Consider the following 26,477-nt stretch of genomic DNA (forward strand, 5'->3'; position numbering starts at 1 on the left):
TGCAATATGAATATTGAATCAATATCAACAGCTGATACCCACAAAATAAAACCGTAAGTAAATATACTGTTGAAGTAAGCGAAGTAGACTAACCGTGCCTTCTCTACATTGGTATAGGTAAAAAACTTAATTAAGTCACCTGTTGTATGTAGTTGTGACGTGTTCGAATAGACATTTGTTTTGTTTGTGTGTGTCTTTTAAACATGTATTGTCTATTCGAACACGTCACAACTACATACAACAGGTGACTTACTTAAGTTTTTTACCTATAAGCTGCCTTATTCTTCTTACTGTAAACGCAGCGGAGCTCAACCTGCCAGTTAATGAAGTTATATGGGAGCCCTATTGTAATATTGACCACCAGTTTGGCCGAGTGGGTAGTGACCCTGCCTACGAAGCCGATGGTCCCGGGTTCAAATCCTGGTAAGGGCATTTATTCGTGTGATTAGCATGGATATTTGTTCCTGAGTCATGGGTGTTTTCTATGTATTTAAGTATTTATAAATATTTATATATTATATATATCGTTGTCTAAGTACCCTCAACACAAGCCTTATTGAGCTTACTGTGGGACTTAGTCAATTTGTGTAATAATGTCCTATAATATTTATTTATTTATTTATAATATGGAGTCTAAATTTATTCCTAGAAAAACAGTAGTCTTAACAAATTCTAAAGTTTGACCAGAACCGGCCGTTCCTGTAGTACATTCAGCTGCAGAGAAGCCGTGCCGACATGCATCTAAAATTCCTATGCAAATTACTATTACTTATAAGAAAGTAAGTTGATATTATTTTATTTTAAAGTGGGAAAATTATTTATTTACAATAACAATATACATAATGGATATATACAGAGGATTACTATAACTGGCTTAAATCTAAAATGGACCCTTGAGGCATTGTATCAAGGATGCTGGCGGCATTTCCTGATTGTATCGCAATACTGATACGTTGTGCGAGGAAGCCGCCAGCATTTCGGTCACCAGATACGTAAACCAGACGCTTTGCGATTTCTGCAAACAACTTCACGCTGGGACCCCATAGAACTAGAGTTTCAACGCCAAATGCACACTATGGTTCGTGTAGAACAAGCTAGCTGGACAAAATTATTTTATTATGTATATCGGTTGGTGTACGCATCTTGTGTATCATTATATTATTTTTTTATATTTAAAGGTTTTAATTTTAAAAAATTTTTTTTTGGGTAAAATGTATTCAAAAATTTACAAAAAACTTATTAAATATACTTAACCTATTTAATGTTCCTTTACATGGAAAACATACATCTAAAAATATATTTATTGGAAAAATAAATAAATACTGTATACAAAATTATTATTAACTACATTTATTTATTTATTTATTTTAAACTTTATTGCACATAAAAAAGAGTACAACAGGCGGACTTAATGCCAATAGGCATTCTCTACCAGTCAACCATAAGGCAAAACAGAGAAAATTCAAGGTGGGTGCAGTGATTTACTGCATTTACTTAGCCTATTTTTTTTACTTAAATATACAAAAAATATTGTTAGTCGTTATCACTATCATCAGATGAATCATTTGTGGAATAATCGTTAGAATTATTGACATTAATATTATGGTTAGTATCTAAACTTATATTACTTATCTTAATACTAGGGGATATTAGTAAATCTAAAACCTCAGAAGGTAACTTTCCAACTTCTTTTTCGCGGTACATCTCTTAAACTGTTAATAACAGGGTCAGAGGTTAATAACAACATATTAAGTAAATCTCTATTCGTAGCAATACGTGACCGTTTTCGTGTGTTATGTTCACGAAATCTCCTACAATCTTTTTTACGAGCTTCTTGAGCTTCTTCAGATAGTTGCCCAATAGGTAAAAGTGCTGATTTTATCACCTCGGTACTATGCACAAGCAGTTTACGCACAGTAACGGGCATGAAATACCACGAATAGAGCTTTAAATAATTTTCTCTAATCACTAGCGTAAATTCTTTTAACTTTACTAAATCAATTTCATGTCCTGAAGATAGAACACGAAGCAAGATATTAGATTGTTTTATAATTGAAACGTCTAACCCTGTTATCTGTGCACTCAATTCATAGTTCTCAAAAACCCTTCAAGCGGTATTTCCATCATTTGTATTGCCACTTCCTGGTTTTGGTTTATCGACAATCAGGCTCATTGTAGTTTTAAAATGATTTCTTATGTCTTCTGAGCGTGATTTCACACTAGCTCTTTCAGCAGGAGTACTAGCTCGCTACTTTTTAATATCTAAACGGTAGCTAATGTGAAGTAAGCACTCAAAACACCTAATCCAACCATGCAGTGTCGATAAACCAATTCCGAGATTGTCTGGATTGCTTATAAACTCCCTATCCTTTTCATTCATCTGTGTAGGTTTTGTTTTACAAATAAAACATGTTTGAGTAGAGGAATTTTCGGTCATAGCATTGCAAACTTTCCCATCAACCATAGTCAAAAGAATTTCGTGTTTGACAGTTATATCACGACCCTTTATACTACAAATCGTAGGCAATAAAGAATTTATCTCCTCCAAAGCTGCATTCGTTTCGGCAACGGTAAGATCTTTACTTTCTTTGGAAAAGATAAATTTTATTGGGCTACAATAACTTGTAGATGAAGGGCGAGGATTCTGCCAAACAATATTGCCCATATCATTATTACGTAGTTGAATATTGATCTGTATCATCACAGTTAGTGAATTTTTGTTTGTATGTACTATGACCAGAACTTCCATCGCAACCCCATTTACTAATTAGAGTGAATGAAGAAGTAGGCAACATTATGGTGGGAACTTCTTCCTGGGCTAAAGCCAAACGTTGAGCAGTTTTATCTAAAACAGCTTGAACTTTGATTTCAGCTCGAGTTTCATTCACAACAATCGTAAAGTCGCAGTTCTACCTAACACTCCTCCTCGCTTCGCTCGTCGTCGTACCTAACTGAGACCTGCCTTTAGTTCGAACACGTAGGTTGTTTTAATAGTAGTAAATATTACAAATTATACCAGTACTACATTATGCCAACTGAGCGTTATATCGAACATAATTATATCACATACACGTTATAAGCTGTTAATGTTACATTAGAAGTTGTTATATTACAAGTTCATTATACTTGACGATAGTTAGACTCTCTAAGAATATACCATGTATTGTTATAGCAAAAGTGCATTATATCCCTTAATCGTTATATCGACTAAAAATATATCAAAAGTTGTTATATGGACCGTTACGCATCCCTTCAAAGTAATATAACTTTTAGGTTTTAGAATAATTGTTGAAGCTTCTTCACTTTAAGATATTACTACATTCTTTTTTTGTATGTATATAAACTCGCCTTGTACCAATAAAGCTACATTATAGTGGAAGAGCGGTGTCTCTTGACACAAGTATTTCGTTACTTACAAAGAGACACCAACCGGCATATTGTAAACTTTTTGTTGTTACTGAATAAAATATTTTTATTTTTTATAATTCAGTTTGCCTCCTGGCAAAGGCCTCCTCTGTGGTTCCTGTCCATAGCCGCTGTTACGAAAATTAGTCATAATCATAATTATATAGTTAACTTTAGTAACACAAAAGACTCAGTTGAATTGTTGACGAATTATAGCCTTCATTATGTACATTGCAGAACAAAATATAATCACACCGTTACGTATTTAATTATTTCATTGCAACTTAAATTTAAATAGGTACTTATACTTACCCATTTTACCTATATTTTTTGCACTCGAGCTACTTAATGCACTGAATGAACGTCTTTCCCGGAGTAGAAGTTTGTTACAAATGTATAATTGAGGAAAACAGAGTTTGTTTATCGTACGTCGGAATAAACAGGTTTTTATTGTTCTAAACCGGTTAATCGAACAAGTACTTTATGAAAGCGTTCCCCTAAAAACCGGTTTAAATATAACGGTTTTACGAACGAAACCGAAAAGAAAAGGTTTTGCGCCAAGTACACGATAATGGTTTGGAAATTTAACCGGTTTCCGAGCCCTGTGCCCTCGATGCTAACCTGTCAAGAAATTACAAAATGGCGGACGAATGTTTTATTGGAGGTTGTATATGTGTATCCTGGCACAATAGTAAACTTATTACGACACATATATGACACCCGTTTGAATTTGTTATGTTTTTGTACAGCTGTCTGATGTCAATCACTTGCAATATAATATTCACCACGAGAACTAGTGTTTTAACTATCAGCTCCACTATTCTGCTTAAGAGCCTAAACTCTGGTTCTTCCAATATGTTTGATATGTCACCGTATTTAAGAATTATTTCGTTCAAATTTTAGTTTTTTCTTCGCAAGTGTGATGAAAAACATTGTGTGTAACTCCGGGGGTAAGAATATTGCAAACTCGGGTCTTTAATTCACCCTCATATCCAAAATTTCACTAACCCCCCCTCGTTGCACAATGTACGGTCGAGGAAATTGATTCTTTAGCAATTTGCGGTTCAAGTAAATTTGGTTGAACATACTTATGCTAAGAGCTGTCCAATGTAAAGTGAACCATAAACTGCTAAAGAATCAGTTTCCTCGACCGTACTATTAAATACCTAAAGATACAGAGTATAGGCAGAACATTTTGCCGCTGTCAATTTAGTATGGAATATAAATACAAACTTCATTCTTGCTTTACCTCGAACGTATAACCACCCTTCCTCTTAGCTATATCCATTCCTTTGGCTACATTTTCTATATTAAGATTAGAAGGAACTTCCCTGGCCAGTAGCAGACAAGTATTAGGACATTCAGGAGTATACTGAACATTTTTATGGCGCTGGTACATGAATATTAGGTTCTCGTTCGTTGGCATGGCTAGAACGACGATCTTCTCGTAGAAGGGAGTGGGCTGGCAGCCGCAGGTCGTCCGATCTAAGGCAGCAGGAACGCTTTCTTCTGTGGTTACGATCTCGCAAGCTTTAACTTCTGTTTTCTCGTCTTCTTTCACCTGGAAAAGTAATATGACATCAGTGGACAGACTAACCGTTTCACACACTTTACTTTATTCAGTAACTGATTGACCAGGATACAGCTATACGTTATACACGGTAGAGATATTTGCATCTCACTTCTAGGCATTGTTGCGTTCCTGTCTTACTTAAGTAAGCTGTGTGAAGGGCTTAATTAAACCTTGTTTTGATCCCAGATATTAAAATGGCAATTCAATTACCTACCCCGATTTGTACAATACCAACCAAATGATATGTTGCGAGTATATATCTGTGGCCCTAGTGAAAAAGGGTACAAGTCTCTGGCAGCGCAGGTGTAAAGGGGTATAAGTTCCACGTAACACTTATGCCCTTATACACCTAAACTGCCAGAGACTTGTACCCTTTTTTACTAGGGCCACAGATATATTATAAATTCCATGAAACTCATTATTACGAGCTAGGATCTAAATATATTGCTCTACGCAACAACATTTGCATCTTCACCACTTAGTTAGCAGTTCTCAACTGCGCGCTTCTCTAGAAACTTCCTGCCTAGTACCAAAGTAGCCGTAAAAGTGCATGGTGACTTTATTTTGTACAGTACAATGACGCGTTCAGGGTACTGTTGCGGCTGCCACGATACTGCAACGCGTCGGGCATGTTCACCGACGTGCATGTGGATGGTTTCCACGCGACGCTGCGCAAGCGCTGCGCCGCGACGCTCCGAAGGGTGCGCGACAGCCGCCACAGGCTCCTGGCCGTCGTGGCAGGGAGATGGGACAGTGCATTAATTAGGCACTGGACCTCCCAACATCTTAGTTTAGGTACTAACATAGTAATTTAAGTATATTTGTAACTAACAAAATATGGATTGTATCGTCCGAAATAAATGATTTTTATTTTTATTTATTTTTTATTTTATCAATGAATTCATTCATCATTTCTCCATGCAATTTCGCAGCTCACTATACATATCAACTGTGGAATGAATTGTCTATGGTATTTACAACCCGATACGATTTTCAAACCTTAGAACATACCTTGAAACCCCTCTAGTATTACAGGTGTCCTTGATAATTACCTACAATCTGCTCGTTTGCTTTCTAATCATGAAAAATACTACAGTGCCGCGACCTTCGGCTTGAAAGTCGTCTGTAAAATCGTCGTCTGGCCGAACGTGATCCATCGCGGTTTTGACACTGATCCGACAGCCGACAACCTTGCCTAGTGCACTGCGATAGTACCTCGCGAGGGTGATAGACGACCAGCCCTTTCCACCGTATTCATTATAAATAGACGAGTAAGTACATTCTTTACATTCATTACATTACTTACCGTAACGGAATACGTCTCGGCGACTTCCTGCTTGCAGCGACAGTTGAAGAGCGCCTGCTGTATAATCATCGGCTGTCCGAGCCTGATCCGGCGCGGCTCCGACACCTATCCGGCGCGGCTCTAGAGCTTAACTATAGTCTGAACTGTCTGAAGAGCGGCATTGGCTAATGCATCGTGATACTCGTAGTATCTTGCGAGAATGGTAGAGTAACCGCCTTTTTCTCACTTTTTTTATTCGAAAGAAACCAGTGGTTTATTATTCACTTTCATGACATTATAAGTACGAGTACATACCGTAACAGGGTACGTCTCGGCGACTTGCTGCTTACAGCGATACTTGAAGAGCGTCGACTATAGAATCGTCGGCTGTCAGAGCCCGATCCGGCGCGGCTCCGACACCTATCCGGCGCGGCTCTAGCGCTCGACAGTCTGAAGGGCGGCATTGGCTAATGCGTCGTGATACTCGTAGTATCTCGTGAGCATGATAGAGTAAGCGCTTTTTTCTCACTTTTTTAATTCGGAAGAAACAAGTTACATCACATACCGTAATCGGGTACGTCTCGACGACTTGCTGATTGCAGCGACACTTGAAGAGCGCTGACTGCAAAATAGTCGGCTGTCCGAGCGTGATCCGGCGTGGCTCCGGCGCCGGGTTTGGGTACGGTGGCCAGCTGTACACTACTTGCCATTCGTCTTGGATTTTACTCTGAAATAACATATTTTGGCGTGTTTATTAAATACTAAATTTGCTCGGGATATTTGATAGTATAATAGAACGGGCATACAAGGTATAACAAAAATAGTGGGGATTTTTAAGGGCATATTAGGATAAAGTAGACGATTTTTTTAAACGGATTCCCGCTATTTTTGTTACTCTTTGTATAAACAGGCTTCTTTAACATCCAGTAGTAATTGAGAAGCAATATTGAGGCCTTCCTTTAGTATCTTCATTAATTCGAAATCTGATTTTTTGACTTTTGCTCGATAGAAAAAATCACGAAAACTCATCACATCAAAAACGCACTTAGAAATTATTATTTTATACATAAAAGCTAAAAATATTTATAGTGCTTCTAAAAATGCGCAATTTTATTTTTGATCAAACTCGTCCATTACTTTTTATTTGTTAAAACTTACAAAAAAAAAGTAAAAACATGATATCCATGATTCCGGACGCACTTAGTCATTTTGCTCACGCTTGGGCTCAGTGAGAGTGAGAGATGAACTTATACCCACGGAGCAGTTCATATGGCAAAAGAGGCATACATTCTGATTTACTACTGACCTTACCATGAGTTTGACACTGACCTGACACTGGCAGTATATTCGCTAGCATTTGCGTAACTTACTTTCTATTGTATCTCTGTACTCTCTAAGTATTCCATTACCCGTAAATGTATAAATACTTAAACAACTTCCATGACTCAGGAACAAATATCTGTGCTCATCACGCATTTGCGTAAATGCCCTTACCGGGATTCGAAACCTCCTGGCTTCATAGACATAATAATTAGTAAAAATAATACTTACAGTTAGGTGATCAGGGCTATTGTTGCTGTACACATTATTCACTGTTGCGGGGAAGGAGACCGGGGGACCGAACGGGTTCATAACTCTGAAATATTACAAAAATAAATTAATATTACAGGACAGTATTAGAAAGAAAGAAAGAAAGAAAGAAAGAAAGAAAGAAAGAAAGAAAGAAAGGAAGGAAGGAAGGAAGGAAGGAAGGAAGGAAAGAAGGAAGGAAGGAAGGAAGGAAGGAAGGAAGGAAGAAAGAAAGAAAGAAAGAAAGAAATGACATTTATTCCATAAAGCACACATACACAGGACAAGCAGATGAAAGAAATAAGATAGAAAGATAATGATAAGAACAACAAAACAAAAACAAAAAACAACAGATATAAATTATGTACACATTAAAATCCGAAAATTACACACTTGGGTCCAGCAATGTGTGCAGTAGGGAAAAGGCCCTGTCTCAGCATATTGTTACTATTCGCAAACGAGGAAATTGCAACGCTGTTATTCTGCCAAGGCCTTGGGGAGTGACATATAAATATTAATAAATAGGTTTATATAGTAATATAAATAGGTATAAAAAAAACGAATAATATAGTAAATGAATAGTTACTGAAGATTAAATTAAATAATTAAATATTCATGCCAATAACAATTTATACCTCTAAAATAATAACAATAATTAATGTGCAGCGGGTCCAGATTTAATTTGAATAAGTATTACACAAATTGAATAAGTGCCTGTTTCCCGATTTCAAAGTAAAGTATAGGATAGCTTATTAACAAATAAATTAACTGCCAGATAACACTTCCTGCAAAACTTAGAACTTTATCTACCAGTTAAGGTTATTTGAGATTGTGATGCCAACGATAACTTCATTCGTGACGAAGACGATTCGATGACGACCGGTTTGGCCTAGTGGGTAGTGACCCTGCCTACGAAGCTGATGGTCCCGGGTTCAAATCCTGGTAAGGGCATTTATTCGTGTGATAAGCATGAATATTTGTTCCTGAGTCATGGATGTTTTCTATGTATTTATAAATATTTATATATTATATATATCGTTATCTAAAGTACCCTCAACACAAGCCTTATTGAGCTTACTGTGGGACTTAGTCAATTTGTGTAATAATGTCCTATGATATTTATTTATTTATTATTTATTTATTTATTTATTCGTCAGATAAGTGGCAAGGAGCTTTTTTTTTATTACTACGTCGGTGGCAAACAAGCATACGGCCCGCCGGAATGTAAGCAGTCTCCGTAGCCTATGTACGCCTGCAACTCCAGAAGAGTTACATGCGTGTTGCCGACCCTCCCGTTGAGCTCTGGCAAACTTACTCACCGGCAGGAACACAACACTATGAGTAGGGTCTAGTGTTATTTGGCTGCGGTTTTTGTACATTGTGAAACAGGCCCTAAGTCCCACAGTAAGCTTAGTAATAATAAGGTTTGTGTTGTAGGTACTTAGACAACAATATAGATATAATAATATAAGAAATACTTAAATACATAGAAAACAACCATGACTCGGGAACAAATATCCGTGCTCATCACACAAATAAATGCCCTTACCAGGATTTGAACCCCTTTAATACCCAGATTGTATTAAATGTATGTCACGGGGTGTGTTCCAACAATCGACTTATAATAGCTAAGGGAATTAGGCTGCGTTTCTATCAGCGTTTTCCTCGTTTAGCAGTCCGCGTCTTAACCCGCTAGACCAGACGGACAGTGGCCGGCAACACGAAATTAGCGACCATATTCTGCGTCGAAAGAAAAACGCATGAAAACTCGAAAACACGCGTTTTCCCAAACATAAGACTAATCTAGATAGATTGTATACCCCCAAAAACCCCCATATACCAAATTTCAGCGAAATAGTTAGAGCTGTTTCCGAGATCACAGAAATATATATATTTATATATATACAAGAATTACTCGTTTAAAGGTATAAGATAAAAAATTTAAATTGTAACAAAAGAGGATCAGGAGAAATCACAATGGAATCGGGTTCCTGTATTAAATTTTCTTCTTCTTTCATACTTGTAAGTTCTACACCCAAACTACGTGCTAAATATTAGTAAAATACAAAAAAAACATAAACCGTGCGAGTAGAAAAATGGAGCAGACCGCATGGAGTATCATTTTTGAAACTACGAAAAAACGTTATCACGTGGACCGACTTAAAACACGAAAAAAAAGTCAAAGCGTACAAATCTAACAAAAATCCATATTGTGTAAGATAAATGTAGATACTAACCTTACTTTTACATGTTTTCCTATTCAAAATATCATGGGATTCCCCAGATAAACAAAAATTAAAACTTGCAAGTCTTGCTGTCGCAAAAGTAACCGCACAAATGGCGATTGACGTTTAGTATGAAAATGGATGCACTATGGTTGCCAGTTTTTTTTTTTTTATATTATTATTGGAGCAAATGTAACTTCAGTCATTAGACCGTGATGGTAAAGAAATATGAATGTTGGTGCGGAGAAAATACAAGGTATCAGAGGGCTTACCGCGAGCCACGTTCGACGTGTTGCCTCCCTGTCACACTTACGTACCAATTTACAAGTGCGACAGAGAGGTAACACGTCGAACGTTGTTCGCGGTAGGCCCTCAGTTTTGATACCGTATGCACCTAAGGGTTAATTGCTAGAAAGAAAAATACCTACAGTACCGGTCAATGATAAATCACCTTTGTGTTTTTTTTGTATTAAAATGTATAGGGTAAACAATATAGTGTCAATTACATCCACACTTTATCAGACCTGATTTCAGACCCGATTTCAGGCCCGTGAAAGAGTATTTTTCCGTTTCACCATATATCAGCTCATCGTTTACAATATTTGAAATGTAAAAAAATGGTTCATATGCAAAAAAATCAAATTATGAACATTTTTGACAATTAGAGACAAAGTATTTTCTACATTTCAAATATTGTTAGCGATGTGCTGATATTCCGTGAAACGGAAAACGATTATTTATCAAGGCCGAAATCGGGACTGATTTCGGGTCTGATATCGAGAAGGGTGGATGTAATTGGCGCTTAAAGGTTAGTTTGTAGATTGCATATTTTACTAGTCATTTAATACAAATAAATGATGAATACTGCAATGAAATACTGTGAATTACAATAAGAGACTCGGCAAATTACTAAAAAAAACTAATAATAGATGAAGTTGACTATGTATTAAGAAAAACTTCCATGAAAAAACCATTACATTCGACCAATATGTCTCATTGCTCGCACAAAGAACGACTACTAGATGTACTGACTACCTAAAGTAATGAGGTGGAAATCACTTACAAATATATATACCTAAAGAAGTTCTACGGTAAAAACATTGTGATATATTATTGGCCGTAACTGTATTTCAATTACAACTTTCCAAAAAATCATATCTTACCATACACTACATATCCAAATATCAACTTTGCAAGCTCATTGAATTTTTTACCACTTATGGAAAAATCATAATTTGTATAACTATAAACACATCAATTTTATATTTTTAGGTAATTATAAGCACAAATCTATATGATCTTACCTGATTATAAATTAAAATTCGGAACACACTACGCCCGTAACCGCAATCAATTATAAAATACAGCTTTTAATTCACAGACCAAGAAGGTAGTTCTGAAGAATTATTCTACCCTCTTTCTTTTTATTGGACTGTTTGAGGAATAATTATAAAAGCTATTAATGTACGTTTAAAAATATTTTAGGTATAAGTACACCAAAGAGTAATGAAGTACACCATAGTTTATAAAATATTTGAAACGAGTATATGGGAATTTAGAGATAGCTAGGAAAGTACTAAACGAAATCAACAGATATATCTTTATAACAACTAACAAATAAACAAAAGCAAATAAAACATGAGAATAAAATAAAAAAATATACAAAACTGTATATATATTTTTGCTCCTGAGTCATGGATGTTTGTAAATACATATATATATTTAAGTATTTATATTATATATATCGTTGTCTGAGCACCCATAAGACAAGCCTTCTTGAGCTTGCTGTGGGACTTAGTCAATTTGTGTAATAATGTCCTATAATAAAAAAAATATAGACATAATTGTATGTAATTTGTTAAGGTTTACCCGTGCGTAGCCGGGGCGAATCGCTAGTATAATTATAAATTAATAATTATCACTTTATGATATCATTTTGTTGTTTCAGAATAAAAATCGAAAAATCCACACCGGGAGAAATAATGAGGTAAGTCTATTTTTAAGTATTTTTTTCTCAAATGCAATTCTGTGGCCCTAGTGAAAAAGGGTACAAGTCTCTGGCAGCGTAGGTGTACGTTCCACGTAACACTTATGCCCTTATACACCTAAACTGCCAGGGACTTGTACCCTTTTTCACTAGGGCCACAGAATTATTTCTGTATGTATGTATGTATCTTGTAATGTATTGTATTTATTTATTGCATTTCACATGTACATTTACAGGTATTCTAAGTACTTAAAAGTATAGAGTATAGGTACACAAATGTCATATGAAACTCTGATGGGCGCAGCAATGAAGGTAGATAGGTAGGATCGTGTACAGCATTAATACAATGGGGTTGGCCGGTCGAAGTATTAAACAGATGGCGCCATCATAGCTTGCCCTGTCAATCCCTAGAATTGTGTCAAATTCTTGTTTTTTTTTTTGGAATTTTGTGACCTGGATTCCAGTACTTTAAGCCAAATCTCATAGAACAAAACTAGAGACAGGGGCAAGCTATGATGGCGCCATCTATGCAAACCTTTGACAGTTGCCAACCCCATTAGGTAGGTTCATTGTCAATTTCACACCGAGACCGTGGTACTCAAACAAATAATAGTAAATAAACTGGATCAGCTTTAATTATATAATCTTCCTCGCGTTGCCCCGGCGTTATGCCACCGCTTATGGGAACCTGGGGTCCGCTTAGCAACTAATCCCTAGAATTGGTATAGGTATAGCCATCCGCGTCTTAACCCGCTGGACCAGACGGACAGTGGCCGGTAATACGAAATTAGCGACCATATTCTGCGTCGAAAGAAAAACGCATGAAAACTCGAAAACACGGGTTTTACCAGATATAAGACTATCTAGATCGATTGTATACCCCCAAAAACCCCATATACCAAATTTCAGCGAAATCGTTAGAGCCGTTTCCGAGATCACAGAAATATATATATATATACAAGAATTGCTCATTTAAAGGTATAAGATATTAGGGGACATCTCACATAGGTCAACCTAGCCCCAAACTAAGCAAAGCTTGTACTACAGTACAACACGTAGTTTTGTTTGCATGGGAAGGTGAAAATCGGCCGAGCGTGCTGCGGACTTCTAAACCGCTGAGTCGCTGAACCGATGTAGGTAGGTGAAATTTTTATGGGAAAATTTGGAGACAGTTTGTGTTTTTTTTATGATTTATTTTTTGTTAAGGGGCTGTCAACCCCCAATATCCTTGAAATTGATGTTACTTAAACAGTTTTTTAAGAAAGACTATTTGTTTTAGTAAAATAAGAAAAAATATCTGTTAATATTAATTATATTTCAAAGACAGTGGTCGTACTCGATACATAATTGAGCGAAATCGGCTCGATAGAAAATAATTGCAAATATTGGTCTTAAAATCACAATTAAACGGTTCTATGTCTTTATTGTTTTGACTTATGGGTCTGCAATTAAAATCACAATTTAAATACATTTATATCTAAACCGCTAATGAGTAAAATATTACACTAATAATCCACTTTTTTAGGGTTCCGTAGCCAAAAGGCATAAAACGGAACCCTTATAGTTTCGCCATGTCCGTCTGTCTGTCTGTCTGTCTGTCTGTCTGTCTGTCTGTCTGTCTGTCCGAGGCTTTGCTCCGTGGTCGTTAGTGCCAGAAAGCTGAAATTTGGCATGGATATATAAATCAATAAAGCCGACAAAGTCGTACAATATAATCTAAAAATTTAATTTTTTTTAGGGTACCTCCCCTACACGTAAAGTGGGGGTGAATTTTTTTTTTCGCTTCAACCCTAGAGTGTGGGGTTTCGTTGGAAAGGTCTTTCAAAACTAATAGGGGTTTTCAAGAAACATTTTTTGATAAAGTGAATGTATTCGGAGATAATCGCTCCGAAAGAAAAAAAAAATGTGTCCCCCCCCTCTAACTTTTGAACCATAGGTCCAAAAAATATGAAAAATATCGTGGAAGTAGAGCTTAAGAAAGACATTAAATGAAAACTATAGCGGACATGATCAGTTTAGCTGTTTTTGAGTTATCGCAAAAAGTTTTCCCTTCATAGTAAAAAGACTTACTTTAATTAGGTACTGATTATGCAAATTTGCCTATTTGTTTAACTCGTGTGAAAGGTACCGTGTCATCCCTTGGTTAACAATTTACTATACTTTAAGCTCCAGTTTAGCTTATTGTGACGGAAGAGTAACTACGGAACCCTACACTGAGCGTGGCCCGACATGCTCTTGGCCGGTTATTATTTAAATAAATTTCTTATTATTCCCTTGCCCAGGCCCAGTAACATGCGACAGTGCTATCTCATTTACTCCGATACAATTAGATAGTGTGCGTGCTTTAGGTATTGACAGCCTCTTAATATACAAATTCAGTTCTATACATGTTCGGCTGGAATTTCAGCATTCAAATATTAATCACAAAAATAAATTACAAATATAAAAGAAGCCGTACAGAAAAATATTGGGAAAAAAATGACAATGTGTGTCAATGTCAAATTACTAAACTAAATTATCTAAAAAGTATCTTATACCTTTAAACGAGCAATTCTTGTATATATATATTTCAGGGATCTCGGAAACGGCTCTAACGATTTCGCTGAAATTTGGTATATGGGGGTTTTTGGGGGTAAACAATCGATCTAGATTAGTCTTATGTTTGGGAAAACGCGTGTTTTCGAGTTTTCATGCGTTTTTCTTTCGACGCCGAATATGGTCGCTTATTTCGTGTTGCAGGCCGTATGTCCGTCTGGTCCAGCGGGTAAAGACGCGGGCGGCAAGAAACAACCAGTGTTACGGGTTCGAATCCCGCCCGGTGACTAACTTTTGTTTTTTTTTATATTTTGAAGCTTATATATAATAATTTTTATTGTTTTAGACAAGTTTAATTTAGTAATAAAAATCACCTATACACCACCATATTACAATAAATAGTTATAACCGAGCAAAGCTCGGTCGCCCAGGTACTGAATTCTAAAATGTTGTATTGATTCACTAATGTCATAAAAACAATGTTCCAATAGTTAACTGTAGGTACAGTTCTTTACATGTCTGGCTGGCATTTCAGCATTCGAATATTAAGCACGAAAATAAATTACAAACAAAACAAGCATTTCATTAAAATGTCAATTACATCAAATATTAATATGTGTCGATGTCAAATTACTTAATTAAATAACCTAAACATTTTTTTTTTAAATATTGTATTAAATCATTTGTGTTATAAAAACAATGTTCCAAGGAAGTACAGTTAGTTAGTTAGTTATGCTGGGCATTTTCCGCAAATCGACAACCATTGTGCCTATTTTGCGTCAAACGAGGTAGCGCTACTCTAGCGACCCCAGCTGCTCCGCGAAACCTAGCAGTGTCTTCAGGTTGCTAACTGCCTCATTTAGTGTGCACGGAGTCCCTAGGTATTTGTTCCTGTATACTTCTACCTGTTTACAGTCTAGGAGAATATGTTTCGCTGTTTCCTCTTCTTCCATGCACGCTCTGCACATGGGGCTGTCCGTTTTACCCATATTAAGTACATATAATATATATTTTTTTAGCAAATCTTCATTCTACATAGGCGTTGTCGCCGGCAGAAGCTAGTAATATGTTATATCTTACATTCCTTTGTAACTGTAATCGAATGCCTAAGGTTATTTATTAATGAAAATTCCTCGGAACGCAGGGCGCGATCTACCCTCATTTCAAACAAATAATTTGCAACTTCGAAAAAAAGGGACCTTGTTGTCGATGTCGCTTACGTTGCTTTTACATATCAGTACCCCTAGTGTACATTTGTTCGATAGTGAAACGTGACGTAATCGTTTGCGTTAAGTCTCATTTAGTATGGGATTTAGAAACAGCGCGCCAAGCGGGACGTTATACAAACTCAAAATCTCATACAAAATGAGACTTAACGCAAACGCGTACGTCACGTTTCGTGGTTTTGTACGTCTGAAAATATCTATACGGACGAAGTGCCAAAAATATGTATACACTATCTTTCATATGGTCAATAAGGTCGTGTATACATATTTTAGGCAATTTGTTCGTGGCGATATTTTCAGACGTGACTTTTAATTTCGGATTCGTTCGTAAAACCGTCATTTTTAAACCGGTTTTTAGGACACTCACTCACACTAGGTCTAACGATATATATAAAATATAAATATTTATAAATACTTAAATACATAGAAAACACCCATGACTCAGGAACAAATATCCATGCACATCACACGAATAAATGCCCTTACCAGGATTTAAACCCGGGACCATCAGCTTCGTAGGCAGGGTCACTACCCACTAGGCCAAACCGGTCGTCAAATGATGGTCGTCAATGTTTCCATAAAGTTCTTTTCAGAATAACCGATTTAGAACAATAAAAACCGGTTTCTGCCTACGGTGGCTTTGTTTACGCGGCACACCACCGAACCGGCCGGTCAACGAGACGGTCAGCCGGACCGGCTGACCTTCTCGTCGCCTGTCAAATAAACGGTGCTGCCACCTACAGTTTATGCACGCTCAACATTGACATTATGGAGTGTGGAATTAAGAGGAGTGGCATCTGTTATGGCAGAACTGTTGCAAAAGTGTCCAGCTGTCAGCTATAAATAATAGTTCCAAATCTCTCCAGAGTAGCGCTAGAGTAGCTAAGAACCTAGGCGCTATTGACGGAGTGAAGTGCGCTGTCTATGTTTTGATTTTTTGTTCAAGTATTCTAGGTATTGTAGCGCCACCTATTTAAGGTTTTTTAATGACACTATTTGGTACATGGAGATTTATTTCCTTACCTCCACCTTCCGTAATTGACATATAAGATAACGTCCAAGTAACTTACTTACTATGCATCTCGCTCGTACTAACATATTAGTGTTCTGTCAGTGACTCTTGGTACGGGGTCTATATTTACTAAGAGAATTACCTGCGCACATCCTTACTAATGTCGTAAGCGCCATAGACAATAACTTCCCTTTCCTAGAAGCTAAAAAACATTACATTTGTGTTAGAAATCTATTAGACAACACCCAGGAGACATAAAGCGGAGGGAGGGACCCTCGGTGAGGGCTACCTGATCCAAGTAATATGCTTTTTATACCGCAAAAAATGCCGGTGGTTACCCGACCGCGGGAAAACAGGGAGACATTTTTCAAGTTTTGGTGTAGGTAACTATTACTTTCAGTATTCTTTTTGCAAAACAACAAACAATTAAAGTTTTAATAACATTACTAGTCAAGGCACGCATCTTCGTGAATGAGACGTAAAGTAGAATCTGCTTAATGCGTTTAGTACGATTTCCAAAAATTATACACGAACAAAAATATTCCACGTTTTATAAGCTATTCTCCACTCATCTCTGCAACTTGTTAAAACAAAAAACCGGCCAAGAGCATGTCGGGCTATGCTCAGAGTAGGGTTCCGTAGTTAATCTTCCGTCACAATAAGCTAAAGTGGAGCTTAAAGTATAGTAGATTGTTAACCAAGGGATGAACTGTGGATGTACGTCTTTTTACTTTGAAGGGGAAACTTTTAACAGCGATAACGATAATTCAAAAACAGCTAAACTGATCATATCCGCTATAGTTTTCATTTAATGCCTTTCTTAAGCTCTACTTCCACGATTTTTTTCATATTTTTTGGAACTATGGTTCAAAAGTTAGAGGGGGGGATATTACTTTGCTAATCCGCGAAAATATAACGTGCTAGTCAATCAGTCCTAACCCGTTATACTTACTTGCGTATTTTTACATGCAATTAATGTTCCCGCCCTCCCACCGCAAAAACAAATACGCAACCCACCACCAAGAGTACAAAACTAGACAAATGTTTCGCCTCTCTGAGAGGCATCCTCAGGGGATGCTGCAGGGACGGTCTGACGTCCGACAGCTGAAACACCACCGACGCCTGATTCTATTCATTATCTGCAATTTGTTTTTATACATTTTTCATGGTTAATACGCTTTCGTTAACGTGGAAAATGCGTTTTTAATGAGCGAAACTTATTAGGCAAGTTAAAATGGTGATATGTTAATAGTAAAATTTGTTAACGTACCTTATCGAAAGCACCATAAATGGAATTGTATTTATTGACAATAACAATATACATAATGGATATATACAGATGATTACTATAACTAGCTTATATCTAAAATAGGCCCTTGAGGCATTGTACCAAGGATGCTGGCGGCATTTCCTCGTTGTATCGCAATACTGATACGTTGTGCGAGGAAGCCGCCAGCTCTTCGGTCACCAGTTACGTCAACCAGACGTTTCGCGATTTCTCCAAAAAACTTGTGCGCGCTGGGACCCCATGGACCTAGAGTTTCAACGCCAAAAGGTACAAAATGGTACTCTCTACCGAGGCTCTTATATTTATTACGTTTCAAAATTTCGGCGCTTTCCGCCGCTGCGCCCGCTTTTACATTAGTCCGTTGGAGGTGGGACGGTGCCAGTGTGTCTACGCAGGTAGCATCCCACACTAACATCCGTCCCAAGCTCCAAGGAACCAAGGACACCCCATCAGGCCTCTTGCCATCATCCCTGATAATGCCAGTTGGCTCAAGAAGAGCAGGCACATTGATGGTGGCAAGAGATCGACGAATTATGTCATTAAGCGACGTATGTCTTGAAAAACGACCTGCACTTTTTTGACAAGATAATCCGTGGTGTCCCAGTCGGTCCACGTCCGTGCCACAAGAGCATATATGTGGCGTACATACCGAAACCCCGAGTCGCAAACCAGTGGCCAGTCTTAGGGAGGTCGGATCCAAGAAAGTACCAGTATTAGGTGAAGGATGGGCATGTAGCCAGTAGCCGGCTTCCCGGGCTCCGACCGCCAAAAGTCTCGCGTGATCTGGACCTGTACAGTTGTTTAGAAGAGTATTGTAAGTTAAATCACAGTAAATACCTAGCTGGGATACCAGCTCCTTTGTGATTTTGGGTTGTCTGGAAATTGTTTGCCCGGGCACCATTATTTATACAATTCCGGGACATTAACGACTAATAGGGTATTAGAATTATGTATATTGTAGGTTATTACATTATAGTACTTGGGCGACCGAGCTTTGCTCGGTTATAACTATTTATTGTAATATATAAACTTGAACAAAAAAAAACAAAAGTTAGTCACCGGGCGAGATTCGAACCCGTATCACTCGTTAAGCAGTCCGCGTCTTAACCCGCTGGACCAAACGGACAGTGGCCGACAACACGAAATTAGCGATCATATTCTGTGTCGAAAGAAAAACGCATGAAAACTCGAAAACACGCGTTTTCCCAAACATAAGACTAATTAGATAGATTGTATACCCCCAAAAACGCCCATATACCAAATTTCAGCGAAATCGTTAGAGCCGTTTCCGAGATCACAGAAATATATATATATACAAGAATTGCTCGTTTAAAGGTATAAGATAAGGCTTGTTGACCGAGCGTTAAAGATGGTCTTCGTTTCAGCTTGGGAAAAAATGCTTTTGTAATGTCCGAATGCTTTCTCTACAGGGTGCAATTCTCAACCGATTTTCGTGAGTTTTTTAAGCATGTTCAATAATAGTACATTACATACAAGTGCGAAAAATAGGAAAGTCGAAACGAGTGGCGCTAAATTAAAACACTACCGAAGGGAGTATTTTAAATCGACACGAGTTGCGAATTACCTATTCGCACATGTATCGTACAACGTTTTACAGTACATATGGCCCTTTAAGTTCGACACAGTAACGTAATATGCTAATTTTCGCACTAGTGCGGTAAAGTACCACCATATGTACTATAATTTTTTTTTTTGTCAATTAAGTTTTTGGATATTTTCAAAATGGCGGAGCCATACATTTATTTAGTTTTAAGCAATGCTCTCGAGGTCTATAGCCCACAGAGAAACAAGTGATTAAAGAGGATAGGCCACGGCTAGTAGTCCCCATTTTCCTCTCTGGATATGAACATTATTAAAAATATTTGACACAGTTTTTTTATACCACGTCGGTGGCAAACAAGCATACGGCCCGTCTGATGGTAAGCAGTCACCGTAGCCTATGGACGCCTGCAACACCACCAGAGATATGACATAATATGATATAATATGAAAAAGTTGTAATCTATTTATTGACAATAACAATATACATAATGGATATATACAGATGATTACTATAACTAGCTTATATCTAAAATAGGCCCTTGAGGCATTGTACCAAGGATGCTGGCGGCATTTCCTCGTTGTATCGCAATACTGATACGTTGTGCGAGGAAGCCGCCAGCTCTTCGGTCACCAGTTACGTCAACCAGACGTTTCGCGATTTCTCCAAAAAACTTGTCCGCGCTGGGACCCCATGGACCTAGAGTTATAATATGTATGTATATGTATTTTTTTTTTGTATATGATATATTGTTTTGTTTTCTGTTTATTCAGTGCTAGACTTCTTTTATTGCATCTGGAACACCTACCGACATGACATAATTATTTTTTTAAATTCCGCTACCTGAAGGTTGTCTGGAAGAGATCGCTTTTTAGCGATTAGACCGCCTGTTGTTTACCTCTTCTTTATGTGTTGTGTTATTTGTACTGTTTCTGTATTGAGGCGTGTAATAAAGAGTATTTGTATTGTATTGCATGACATGCGCGTTGTCGACACAGTTTGTTGTATATCAACCACAGCCCCTATGTTCGATTTTTTTCAAATCATTAATTATTACAATGGTTAGCATTTAAAAATTTGTATGAAATCTGTTTTTTCCTCCTGATTTTTACACAAATAAAAAAATCGAAAAACTCAAACGTAGGGGTAGCTATGGTTATTATACATCAAAATATGTAAAAACATTTTCCATAATGTCAATATCCAGAAATAACCGGCCAAGAGCATGTCGGGCCACGCTCAGTGTAGGGTTCCGTAGTTACTCTTCCGTCACAATAAGCTAAACTGGAGCTTAAAGTATAGTAAATTGTTAACCAAGGGATGAAACGGTACCTTTCACCCGAGTTAAACAAATAGGCAAATTTGCATAATCAGTACCTAATTAAAGTCTTTTTACTATGAAGGGAAAACTTTTTGCGATAACTCAAAAACAGCTAAACTGATCATGTCCGCTATAGTTTTCATTTAATGTCTTTCTTAAGCTCTACTTCCACGATTTTTCATATTTCATATTTTTTGGACCTATGGTTCAAAAGTTAGAGGGCGGGACACATTTTTTTTGTCTTTCGGAGCGATTATCTCCGAATATATTCACTTTATCAAAATTTTTTTTTTGAAAACCCCTATTAGTTTTGAAAGACCTTTCCAACGATACCCCACACTCTAGGGTTGAAGCGAAAAAAAAAATTCACCCCCACTTTACGTGTAGGCGAGGTACCCTAAAAAAAATTAAATTTTTAGATTTTATTGTACGACTTTGTCGGCTTTATTGATTTATATATCCATGCCAAATTTCAGCTATCTAGCACTAACGAACACGGAGCAAAGCCTCGGACAGACAGACAGACGGACATGGCGAAACTATAAGGGTTCCTAGTTGACTACGGAACCCTAAAAAATGAAATAAGTCAAACATAGGGGTAGGTAGCTATTATGGAAGGTGGAGGTAAGGAATACTGTTTTCCATGTACCAAAACTGTCCTTAAAAAAACCTTAAATAGGAGGCGCTACAATGCCTAGTAAATAATAATAATAATAATAATTTAGCCTATATACGTCCCACTGCTGGGCACAGGCCTCCTCTCATGTGCGAGAGGGCACATGCCTAGTATATTTGAAGAAAAAAAATTCAAATCATAGGCAGCTCACTTCACTCCGTCAGCAACGCCTAGGTTCTTAGCTACTCTAGCGCTACTCTGGAGAGATTTGGAACTATTATTTATAGCTGACAGCTGGACACTTTTGCAACAGTTCTGCCTATGGAGATTGTATTCCTTACCTCACATTTCATAGTAGATGGTTATTATACATCAAAATATGTAAAAACATTTTCCATAATGTCAATATCCAGAAAAAATGGGGACTACGTTTTTATGGAAAAGCAGCCGAGGCCCAAGTCCCAAAGGATAGAATTATGACTGTTTATAAATTTAATAACTCTGCTCATATTTGATAACGTGGCTTGAGGCAGAGTCTAGCCGCCGCCGTAACTTTTATGCCTTTACGATTACAAGTATAACACGTATGAGACTACGTAAATATGCAAATCCTGACAAAATTGTATGTAAATCCTTATACGAGACTGTTTCTTAGATACCTATTTTATCACGAACAGAAACAAGTCTGGTAGTTAATACAGGTTTAACAGTTCCTTGCACAGCTTAATTTTGACCCGGGTATGTCCTTAAACTACGTCCAAAAGAGAGTTAAGGGCACCGTGAATGTCATCTCGCGTTGTGTGGTAGGGCACAGCACAGCGGATGTCATTCCGGATCTAGAGCAGAGCCCAACTGGGGAAGTACCTCCACCTTACAGAAAACAGCAGCCAAATAACACTAGACCCTACATAGTGTTGTGTTCCTGCTGATGAGTAAGGTTGTCAGAGCTCAACGAGTGTGCGGAGTGTTAGGGCCGGCAACGCGCATGTAACACCGTCCATAGGCTACGGGAACTGCTTACCATCAGGCGGGCCGTATTCTTGTTTGCTACCGATGTAGTATAAAAAAATACTCGTACCACTTAGATGGAGTCCATTTCTCGAACGGTATTAGACTAATATTATTTACAGTACATATGGTGCGATTTTCCCGCACGCGTGCTGGAAATAATCGTAAATAACTATACCCACAATTACATACAATACAAATACTCTTTATTGCATACCTTAATACAGTAACAATACAAAGAATACAGCACATTACGAAGAGGTAAATAACAGCCGATCTTAGCGCTAAAAAGCGATTTCTTCCAGACAACCTTTAGGTAGGTGGCGGAATTTAATAAATTTATGACATGACAGTAGGTGTTCCAGGTGCAATAAAAGAAGTCTAGCACAGAATATACACAATACAGAACAAATATTATAAAATAAAATACATATATAGATTTATAAATACATATAGATAAATAAATATTTTTTTTTTTAAAAAGCGGCCAAGTGCGAGTCGGACTCGCCCATGAAGGGTTCCGTACCATTTATGACGTATTTAAAAAACTACTTACTAGATCTGGTTCAAACCAATTTTCGGTGGAAGTTTGCATGGTAATGTATATCATATATTTTTTTTAGATTTTTCATTCTGTTATTTTAGAAGTTACAGGAGGGGGACCCACTTTTTTCACTTTGGAAGTGTCTCTCGCGCAAACTATTCAGTTTAGAAAAAAATGATATTAGAAACCTAAATATCATTTTTGAAGACCTATCCGTAGATACCCCACACGTATGGGTTTGATGAAAAAAGATTTTTTGAGTTTCAGTTCTAAGTATGGGGAACCCCCAAAACTTATTGTTTTTTTTTTGTGTAAACATCTTAATGCGGTTCATAGAATACATCTACTTACCAAGTTTGAACAGTATAGCTCTTATAGTTTCGGAAAAAAGTGGCTGTGACATAATCGGACAGACAGACGGACATGACGAATCTATAAGGGTTCCGTTTTTTGCCATTTAGCTACGGAACCCTAGAAAATGAAAAATATCTTTATTATCTATTTACAAACATATCGTAAGTATTTGCTGGGGCCTCTCTTTAGGCTTACAAAGCCTGTGTTGAGACGTCCCGCTCTTCCACAACCGTAATTACTTGTAGGGTCCATTATATTATAGGGTCCTTAGACAAATTAACTAAGTCCCACGTTAAGCTCAAGAAGGCTTGTGTTGTGGGTACTCAGACAACGATATATATAATATACAAATACTTAAATACATAGAAAACTTCCATGACTCAGGAACAAATATCTGTGTTTATCACACAAATAAATGCCCATAACGGGATTCGAACCCAGGACCATGGGCTTCATAGGCAGGGTCACCCACTAGGCCAGACCGTTCGGAATTAAAAACATTGGTTTGCCCTAACTTTCGCTCGCTCGAATTCGTCTACCGATAGCAATAGCACCCCTATTCCTTCGCGTTCAGTACCCTGCTGCCCTTGGCATTGGTCGGACGCCGGTTCGCAATCTGGTATTTTTCCCGTAAATACTGACAGAAATCTTCGCATAACACTAACTAATTAAGACTTCCGAACTATACGTTACCTGTTCAATCGGTTTTAGGATAGTGAGCAAAATTTATTTCTTTTATACTTTACTTTTTTTATTATTGCTCAGCAAGTTCGACTGATTATTTTTTTCTGTGAATCAACTACTAGAGATTACAAACCTGCATTTTATTGAGACTAATACTGTGCTGGATACCGCATTGGATATTTATTATTTATATGTTAATTATGTGAAAAGTATTTTGGACAGTCTCGTTACTTTTTAAAAGCAATTTAAATTTCGAGTTGTATAAAGTTGGAAATTTGTGATACTATTTTTAGACTTCAAAAGTTAGTGAAGTGTTGTGAGTGAACTACGAACGGATTTTTCAAATTTAGACTTTGTTGGGTAAGTTGGATTGTTGAATATTAGTTATAAGTATTTGTATCACGGGAGAGCAAAGTTATTTTTTGGCGCGAGTGAGTGTGAGTAAAAAGTAAGCAAAATGCTCATAGGTGGAAATAAGTTTTCACTTCATAAGCATTAATAAATAGAAAACGTAACACGAATTAGTTTTTTTATGTCTGAATTACTAACTTAATAATAAGAAGTTTCTTTAGTATTTAACCTTGGAGGATTTAACAACTGGAGTCGACTTTAAGAGCTTACCCCTCTGTAGAAAACCTCGGCCAATGGTCATATTCACGTCATACTTATTGTATGGACTGACGTTTATCTGACATGGCTCTTTGTAGGTACGTAACGTACAGTCAACCAATTTGTTTCCTAGGCCACTATATAACCATACCATAATGACTTCTACGACAGTGCTTATTGAGTGATGCGTGTCAAGTATCTAGTAGTTAAAGCGACAAGGTTCTATAGTGGCCTAGGATTCAAATTGGTTGACTGTACAAATAGCCATACATTTGACAGCAGGGCGGGGAGGGCAACCGGGGCTACTGCCCCAGGCCTCCACAAAAGAGGGCCCCCCCACAATAGAGACTTCGGTAAATTTACCATTTTATTTGGAAAAAATTTGGGGCCAGGGGGCCTCCACTCCTTTATTGCCCGAGGCCTCCAGACCTCTAAATCCGGCATTGGACGTGCCCCTTGCCTGCATAAATCGACAGACGGTTTTGTACAGAAAATTACAGACAAGGCGTCTCCAGTTGCTAAATCCTCAGAGTGTTTAACAAGTTTTTATTCGATATAATTCCTATCTAATTAATCCTATATATATTTTCTCCAATATGCTTGGAAATGTTCACCTTATTGTAGCAAAAATAGTACGGGAAGGTCTTCATTATTTTCAAACTCAAATTAAAAAAAATCAAACCATTCATTACTGTTTTATCGGACGGGAAGTTTTTACTGTATTGTTTTTACTTTTTAAAGACACGTATCCACTAAGAAAAACCTAAACAGCCAATTATTATAGCCGTAGGCCGCGTCTACACGACCCGGTCAGCATCATTGTGTCATGTCTCGTTCTTACAAGACCGTCGTGTATGATCGTGCGAATACTGCTTAATAAAATCAAAGTCTATGTAACTTTTATATTTTTTTCAAGGATCTCGTGCGTGCATATACAGCTTATATTGCACAATTATATTGAATAGCACTGAGTGGCAGAATAAGTTGTGCCTTTAACTTTTTTTTAAATATTAGGAGGGAAATTGTTTTTGACGTTTTTGATGTGAAGGTTTGATTTGAGTGCTGGTTGATGATTATTTTACTTTCTTTCCTTTTGTTTTGTCAAAAACTCAATATAATTTAGCAATATTTAATCTTATCGCAACCGCCGACCGAATGTCAATGATTGCTAAATCAGCCTAGAGATCTACAGCGAGCTGCGAAATTTTATGGAGAAATTATGAATAAATTCATTGAAAAAATTGTCATTTACGGCTGATGGTACCTAGTAATGATAAATAAATTTCCATAATATACACCATAAATACAAATACGAGAGTCTTCCGTTATAAAACCATCAAGGAAAAAACGTAGGGTCAAGGCGGAAACACTGGCTCAGCTTGAACAGTGGCTCAGTCGCCTAAATATCGCCTCTTGTGTTGAAATTGGGTCGAGTGAGCCACTGTACCCGGCGTTTTTCTACCGAGCCACTGTTCCGTCCTTGATCCTACCAAATTTTTTTAATTTTTTTTTATTTTAGATTTTATTCACAAAATCCCTAATCCCATCTAATCCTATCTAATCCCATCTTTCTGAGAAAGATTTGTCTTCGATCGAAAAATAATCTTTTTGGTTTGAAAGATATTATCGACCTTCAAGGTATTCCCATCTTAAAGGCAGGCAACGCACTAGCAAC

At 37.3% G+C, this 26,477-nt stretch overlaps 2 protein-coding genes across 3 annotated transcripts in view; one reads left to right on the plus strand and one right to left on the minus strand.

Moving 5' to 3' along the window:
• Window positions 1-2,691: 2,691 nt before the first annotated feature.
• LOC133532591 (uncharacterized) lies at window positions 2,692-11,455 on the minus strand. Of its 2 annotated transcripts, none has more exons than XM_061871337.1 (4): window positions 10,070-10,227; window positions 7,815-7,899; window positions 6,829-6,990; window positions 2,692-4,966 (listed from the first exon to the last, which is right to left on the minus strand). In XM_061871337.1, the coding sequence occupies exons 2-4, from the start codon at window positions 7,893-7,895 to the stop codon at window positions 4,640-4,642; spliced, it is 570 nt and encodes a 189-aa protein (XP_061727321.1). In that variant the 5' UTR covers window positions 7,896-7,899; window positions 10,070-10,227; the 3' UTR covers window positions 2,692-4,639. The 2 variants fall into 2 exon arrangements, with proteins under 2 accessions (XP_061727321.1, XP_061727320.1); XM_061871336.1 differs by lacking the exon at window positions 10,070-10,227 and adding an exon at window positions 11,362-11,455 and having other exon boundaries at window positions 4,573-4,966.
• A 306-nt stretch (window positions 11,456-11,761) lies between these two features.
• LOC133532593 (limbic system-associated membrane protein-like) overlaps window positions 11,762-26,477 on the plus strand; it is a 135,377-nt gene continuing 120,661 nt past the window's right edge. The window contains exon 1 of the mRNA XM_061871339.1: window positions 11,762-12,044. The gene's annotated coding sequence lies outside the window, so the exon portion shown is untranslated. The remainder of the gene's footprint in view (window positions 12,045-26,477) is intronic.

This window comes from Cydia pomonella, chromosome 27 (assembly GCF_033807575.1).
Source record: "Cydia pomonella isolate Wapato2018A chromosome 27, ilCydPomo1, whole genome shotgun sequence".
NCBI classification, from domain to species: Eukaryota; Metazoa; Arthropoda; class Insecta; order Lepidoptera; family Tortricidae; genus Cydia; species Cydia pomonella.